The 7,747-nt window shown below is 37.2% G+C and overlaps 1 protein-coding gene across 2 annotated transcripts in view; it reads left to right on the plus strand.

Annotated features, from left to right (window-relative positions):
- The window catches only part of JCAD (junctional cadherin 5 associated), a 42,777-nt gene extending 35,430 nt beyond the window's left edge, over nucleotides 1-7,347 (plus strand). For both annotated transcript variants that reach the window (XM_087823762.1, XM_016196325.2), the window contains exon 4: nucleotides 4,658-7,347. In XM_087823762.1, coding sequence (XP_087679888.1) covers nucleotides 4,658-4,692 — 35 coding nt within the window. In that variant the 3' untranslated portion in view covers nucleotides 4,693-7,347. The remainder of the gene's footprint in view (nucleotides 1-4,657) is intronic.
- Nucleotides 7,348-7,747: the final 400 nt, after the last annotated feature.

Consider the following 7,747-nt stretch of genomic DNA (forward strand, 5'->3'; position numbering starts at 1 on the left):
AGGTGTGAAATGATATCTCATTATGGTTTTAATTTGCATCTTCCTAATGATAAGTGATGTTGAGCATCTTTCCATATACCTGTTGGCTATCTGTATGTTCTTATTGGAAAAGCGTCTATTTAGGTCCTCTGCCCATTATTTAATTAGATTGTTTGATATTTTGGTGTTAAGTTGTATGAATTCCTTGTATATTTTGGATACTAACCCCTTATCAAATGCATCATTTATGAATGTGTTCTCCCATCCAGTAGGTTGCCTATTCATCTTGTTGATGGTTTTCTTTGCTGTGCAAAAACATGTTAGTTTGATGTAGTCTAATGTATTTACTTTTTCTTTTGTTGCCCTTGCTCCAGGAAATATATCATAAAAAAATAATACTAAGAGAAATTAGAGAGTTTACTGCCTGCTTTCTTTTTTTGTTTAATGTTTTTATTGATCTCAGAGAGAGGAAGGGAAAGGGAGAGAGAGAGAAACATCAATGATGAGAGTCATTGATTAGCTGCCTCCTGCATACCCCCTACTGGGGATCGAGCCCACAACCCAGGCACATGCCCTGACCAGGAACTGAACCACAATCTCCTGGATCCTAGGTCGATGCTCAACTACTGAGCCATGCCCGGCTGGGCTACTGCCTGCTTTCTTATAGGAGTTTTATGATTCCAAGTCTTACATTTAAGTCTTTAATTCATTTTTAGTTTATTTTTGCATGTAGTGTAAGAAAGTGAGCCACTTTTCTTTTTGCATGTCTCTGTCCAGTTTTCTCAACAACACTTATTGAAAAGACTGTCTTTACCCCCTTGTATATCCTTGTTTCCTTTGTTGTAGATTAATTGACCATATAAGTGAGGATGAAATGCAAGAATTTAAAAGTAGATGGAAAAGATCACTTGTTTCAGCAGGAAGAATCCAAAAATTTTTGTTAAACAAAAAAAATCTACTTGGCACTTTTTAAATTTTCCCAGAAATGCAGTATGATTTTTAGGATTATTAGCCAATGTTGCTTTGTTCCTTGTGCAAAATACTACATTATTGAAATTACTGATTTGTCAGGGCCTTCTTGGACTGCCTCATTTAACAAATTTGGTCTTTGCTGAGGATGAGCATACTAAGAATGTGGAACCTTTGCCATTATGGTGGAAAAAATGTTATATGGCCCATTTTTTGAGCTGTTGGGATTTATTAGGCTTCAGCATGTTTCTTTCCCACTTCCCCTCAAATATTCTCACTTATTTTTAAGTGCTAGTTAAAAAGACACCATAGGCTTTTAAAGTCAGTTTCTTTATCTATAAAATTAGGATGATTTTATCAGTCCTGCCTCGTCCTGAGAATTATAAGGACTTTAAAATAAGACAAATCCTGTTAAAATAAAACACCAGTTTGTAAAGATTTCTATGTCCCAGTCCATGGCTACATATTTCAGGCAGTATTTTATAAAATTTCTAGTTCAACAAAGCACTCCCTCAATTTTTAGCTTGACCATTTGGCATGTGAACGGGATGGGATAGGTATCTGAAAACACCTAAATAATGCCAATTTTAATTTTATTCAGCCATTAAAAACAGCTCCTTGTGACCTTATTTGTTTAAACCATAGTTATTAAGGAGTAGAAATATTTTTTCTTCTCTTCTTCTGATGCATTTTTTAATACATAATAAAATTACCAAAAATCTGAAGGCAGAGAGCTACTAATGATGACAGACAGCTACCTCAGGCATTCATAAGTAATTGCATAGCAGGACACCACTAGGGAAGATTTCTTACACGTGCAGCGGCCCATGTGAAACTCCATCGGCCTTTTATGTGAAGGCCATCAGGCCTCAATATTCAAATTAGTTCTTTGGAGAAGTTACATGAGTGAGGTAGTAAAACTTTTCACAAATGTTAAATTTTCTCTGTAGTGTTGCTTTACAAATTAGAATAAAGCCTTGTTGCTTTGTTGCTGGTAAACTTGGACTTTGTTTTCCTTTTGCTAAGATTTATTTATTTTAATCCTCACTGGACGACATGCTCATTAATTGATTCTAGAGAAAGGAAAGGGAGAGAGAGAAACATCAATTGGCTGCCTCCTGTACGAGCCCCAAATGGGATCAAACCCAAAACCTAGGTATGTGCCCCTGACCAGGAATTGAACATGTAACCCTTCTGTGCATGGGACAACACTGCAACTAACTGAACCATGCTGGTAAGGGCTTGCTAAGTTTTATTTTAAACACAAGAATCCTCATCTCTATCCCTACCCCACCCCTGCCTCCATCACCCCAATGTGTCAGAACCACTTCACTGCTTCTGAATGCACAGCCTACTCAAATTTAGATTTTGTTATGGAATTTAAAAACAAGAATATACCATGTTTATCTGTAAATTCCCCCCACACCCAGAATGCTATTATCTATGTTGTATTGTGGTACCTATCATCATAAAGTGTCCTTACTTCAGCTTAAAGATGGGCATTTCAGCTAACATCTTTTCAGTGGCTTTTTGGGGCTCTGGCTAAGAAATCAGCAGCTCAGAACTAAGGGAACAGAATCACATCTCCACTGGATGGATTATATTCCAATTCAGAATGTAATCCTAGTCACTGACAGTGTTCAGAACCTGCTGGTTCCATTAACTTCCATGTACTCTCTTCATGCAAGTATGGGAGGAGGGACTCTGCCTCAGGCCACAGTGGGGGAAATCTGGGAAGGTTTCATGATGTCACATAATGCTATTAGAAAGCTAGATGTCAACACATCTTTAAAGGGGTGTTCATATATGAAATATTCACTAGTGCAGGCTTAGTGACTTCTCTTCACATGAAATATTGCCCACAGGAGCCAGGATTCCAAATCCTCAGGTAACCTCTCTGTTGTCTAGACCTGGGCTGCCTAGTGTAGTAGTCTTTGTCACATGTGGCTCTGAGCACTTGAAATGAGGCTCATACAAACTGAGATGGGCTGTACATGTAAAATACAGACTAGAGTTCAAAGCTTAGTACAAAAATAATCTAAAATTTCTCAGTTTTTATGTTGATTACCTGTTGAAGTGGTACTTTGGATCTATTTGGTGAAATAAAATACAGCATTAAAATGAATTTCACCAGTTTTCCTTTTATTTGGTTTAACATGGCTACTAGAAAATGTAAAATAATGTTATGTGGTTCATTTTTAATGGACCTAGACCGTCTATGGTCCGAGGAAGAAGCTCATGTTCTGCAGAATTATCTTCCTGTTCTCTGTCTCTGGGCCTTTATCTTCAATAGTAGGGCTGTGGGGTGCAGGTACGTTCTGTGTCCCCGTGTGCCTGGCCTGAGGAGACTGGTTAGTGCCCATGTCTATATGATTTGAGGCTTCATAGATGCTCAGCCTCTTCCCGGCCTTTCACCAGCCGAAGTGCCCCTTTTCCTGAGTCACCATGAGTGACCGCCCACCTCATTCTCAGTGGAGAAGACCTCTGCTCACAGGCGGTCCCTCAGAATCAGTTCATGGTGAGGCTGGTGGAGCACAGAAGTGTGATGCTCAGTTGTTAACATCCTCTTGTCCTACTGGGTGGTGGTCTTGGTGAGAAATCAGAAGGCACTGACTCCTGGGAACTCCGCTGGCTTTAGCCTGATGGGCACTTGGTGCAGTGAATCCCTTTGAGGAGCAGCAAACTCTTTTTCCCAAATGTAGAGACTACAGTATCTGGTTTATAGTGTCAGACTCAGAGTCTCTAGGCACTGTCTCAGTTGTCACAGTTGTAGCTTTGTGTCGTAAATATATCGTGGCTAAGTCAAGCAGGTGCAAGGAGGCTGTGTTGCTGAAGACACTGGGATCTGTGTGTCCTCATAACACACAGTTTTCCAGATTACTTGAGAAGCGATTGTTTGTAATACTTTTTATAACTATCAAATTGTACCATCCTTCCAGATTTCTTCTGTGTTCTCTTCTAAATAGTTAGGAAACCTTTGAGCTGCTGTGGCAGGAATTTCTGATCATAGGAAGCCCATGTACGTGTGAGCTTCAGGTTTGCCTGGACCCAGAGATCTGTGCCTCCCAGGTGGTAAAAGTCAGCATCGCCCGGCTGCAGCACTGATGGCAGTTTCGGACTATATGTTTTTGTGTGGTGTCCCGTCTGGGAAACCTAGGACATCTGGGCCCAGTTTAGGGTTTTCCAGTGTGTGGAAAAGCCCAGATTTGTGCTAACAGGCCTAGGCCTGTGTCCAACCCTGGGCCTGCCTGCTAGCTGGAGGCAGTCACAGGCAGGAGGCCAAGTCGTCAGGATTTCAGGGTCCTCAAGTTTTCCAGTGACAGCATTTGATCACGAAGATGTACCTTGCAAAGCAAACTTTCATGAGTTGTAATTTACCAAAAAAAAAATTTAGACAATCTTTGGCATCAGCCAAGCACAACACTGCTGGTTAACAGGCATTGCATTTAAAGTTAATTATGCTTCACTATGAACAGCAGGAAGGGACCATCAAACTGTTAAGCAACTCACATTTTCCCATTTGTGATTAGGTAATGATCATACATGCCCCTTTAAAATAGCTTTTTGATGATAGTTTTTTACTTAGTGAAAATAAGATTGTTGAAATGGATTTTGCTCCCTAAACATATTTATCTGTGGTCTGAAGATTAAACAGGAACAGACCAGTTAAACATTCCACTAATTTTCTTTTTTCTTTCTCTTTTTACAGATTCATATGACCCTAGCAGAGTGGAGCGGGTGTGATGAGATGCCAGGGAAGTGCACCCACTGTGTTTGCGAATTAAGCCTTCTGTGATACTGTCAGCCAGTTCACCCCTGCATCAGCTGGAAACTGCTGGCGTTAGGCCCTGTGACATCCTTACCACCGCTATGAGGAGACTCGACACGCCTACAGAATCACTTTATGGAAGTAAAGGAGTAGTCCTTTGAAACCATCGGTTTTTATAAATGAAGAGTTAATATCTATATTTAGAAAAGAGTCACATGGACTCTCCTGCGTGATGGATTTAGCCAAGCTGGTAAAATGTAAAATGTTTGGTGTTAATCTGGTTCTGTGACAATTTGAACATGGACAATAGAGTGAATGATTTTTGAAAGGACTTGTGAATGTCATAAATTCCCCTTTGTATCTCCAGGGTCTGTGGTCCGTGCTCATGTTAAGGAGTTTGGGACATAGGCCATTGTCCATTGTTTCTGCACTTTGAATTTAGGGGAAATGTGAATGAATATATCTGATCCATTTCTAATCAATTTGGCCTTCTGCTGCTGGAAGTAACTTCACTTATAAGTAACTTGCCATCAGAGACTAAAAGCAATATCTTCTTAAGTTCCTCCAAGATTAAAACTTGCCGTAATGTACTAAGAATATTATTTATCTAGTAATGAAATATTTTGGTCATTCACAAACATCCATTGTCTGCTTTGCGCTTGGTATTATCTATTTTTATTTCCTGTATGGATGTTTAGAAATTCTTTATATGAAAAATAATTGCGGTTTAAAATAGACCATTTTAACAAAGTAACTATATTTCTTTTTACAAAAATGCTATTTTTCTATGATGTAAACAGTTGTTAGGTGGCAGATTTTTAAGGAAGTTTATTTTATTTAAGAACCTGTATCTCTTTGTGTGAGAGGGACCCGGAGAAGGTTCACATCTGCTTTAAAGCATATATCCCTTACCCATTCACAACTCTGCTATTTTTATTTTGTCTTAGAAAGAGATCTCAATACAGACATTTTACAGGGTTAATCAAGTAAACTTTTCACAAAAGTTTTTTTTACAAATACAGCTATAAGGTTATATGTGAAAATAACCCTCTCAAAACCAGCCAACATCCTTATGACAATTTTTGCTGACATATCCAGTAGAATTACCAAAAAGTGTACTTTCATTTTTGTATATCTATGGGCATCTGCCCTGAGACCATACTTTCCTCCCCCTACCCCTTTAAGAAATATGTATTTTTATCTAGAATGATCCTTACTTAGTCCCTGCATATTTTTTAAAAATGCTAGAGACGTTATATATATATATGCCATTACAAAAGTATTATGAGGCCTATGTACTGTACTGTGTTTACTATTGCATTAACCTGCACAAAGTTTATGCATTTTTTATGCATTTGTCCCTTCTTTCTGAGTAAGGTATTCTTGTTAGCTAACATTTCCTGAATGGGTTCTTGCCTTCTGCCTTCCTTCCTCTCTCCCTTCCTCCCTTTTCTTTCCTTCCTTCTTTACTTCTGTCTCTCTCCATTTTTTTTTTTTTTTTTTTTTTGAGAAACCACCTTACCTATTTTTAGACATTTCAAATTCCCAAAATGTGAACTGTTGGGTGGTCTGCAATTTGGCCCTAAAACAACTCTGACTGGGCTTTCATGGCCTGTTTTTATCTGTACCATATGATTTTATTTCATAAGAACTTCATGTATTTGGACTATAATAAAAACACAGGATCTAAATAATTCTGAAAAATCTTTTCAAGTACACTTATCTGCAGTCTTGGTTCTTACCTGTTACTCATAGTCACTTCTTTCCAGATTTTTGGCTCTTGTGAAAAATTATAGTAGGCTCTGGTTTTCACAACACAAAGAAAGGGGCCAAGTCTCTGCTAGGAATAGCTTAAATTGTTTTTCCCAGGAAAAATTTAGTGGGTAAGAGGTTTATTACTCTGTCATAGTCAGTGAATCACTTAAGTCATCTGGTAGAACTAAATGAGGGCAGTTACCTGCTTCCCTCTTTAAATACAAGTGAAAGAAGGTATACATATATATATGCAGATGTATATGTACATATAGACATATACATATAGACGTACATATATTTGAACTCTGTTCTGACTTCCTTCTAAATTTTGTTGATCCCATATAAAGACTTTTTTTAATGAAAAGAATTAAATTTTAGCTTATTCCTCAAGAGAAAGAGAAGGATCCTAAAGAGAAAAAAATTATTGTACCTTATGTATATCACAAACAAACCAAAATATGATACTTTTATTTTGTTTTATTCTAAATTATTGTATTATAGCTTTCTGAAACCATCTGAATTTAGTTGAAATTATCAATATTTATACTTCTAATTTTTATTTCTAGATTCCAGCTTGAATATAAATCTTTTAGGCGAAGAGGGAAGGTAACTTTGAAAATCTGAGTTTTAAACTTGCATACACTAAGGTAAATAATACAGTCTAATCAAAAATAAGTTTCCCAGAAGTTTTGAACTTAATGATAATTATTCTTTTATTACTTCTACTGCTCATACATACATACCTCTTCGTTATTATTTGTGGCTAAAAAAAAACCTTTTCATATTTTGTGTTTGTCATTGTCTCATATGTACAACTAACTTTTGGTGTTTAATAATTTAGGGCTTATAAAATTAAATTAAATTTTTAATTTTGACCATTTGGACTAAAAATTATATGAGGAATTACATGTGAAATGTATTTGTACTTCTTAATTTGCAAAAGAAGGGAAAAATGTTGGTAATGTATAGCTCTAATTACCTCTTTGAAGAAAATTTCTGAATGATTGATAGCCAAATATCTTTATTATCATTTTCAACCTTATGTTTCTGCAAACCACAAAAAACTTAGAAGTTCAACCCCTGACTGCAGCTTCAGAATCCTTTTCCATGTTCATAACTATTTGAATTTCTTTTTTAAAAGTCACTTAAAAATGGTGTCTACTCTGAGACCCTGGTGTCCATAGGTTGAGGTTTTGGCTCATGTGGAAATTCTAAGTAGAACTTTTCCTATTCATCTGACTTTTGGGGAAGAGTTGGTGTTAATGCATGTTCAAG

This window comes from Miniopterus natalensis, chromosome 1, assembly GCF_054644295.1.
Source record: "Miniopterus natalensis isolate mMinNat1 chromosome 1, mMinNat1.hap1, whole genome shotgun sequence".
Lineage (NCBI taxonomy): Eukaryota > Metazoa > Chordata > Mammalia > Chiroptera > Miniopteridae > Miniopterus > Miniopterus natalensis.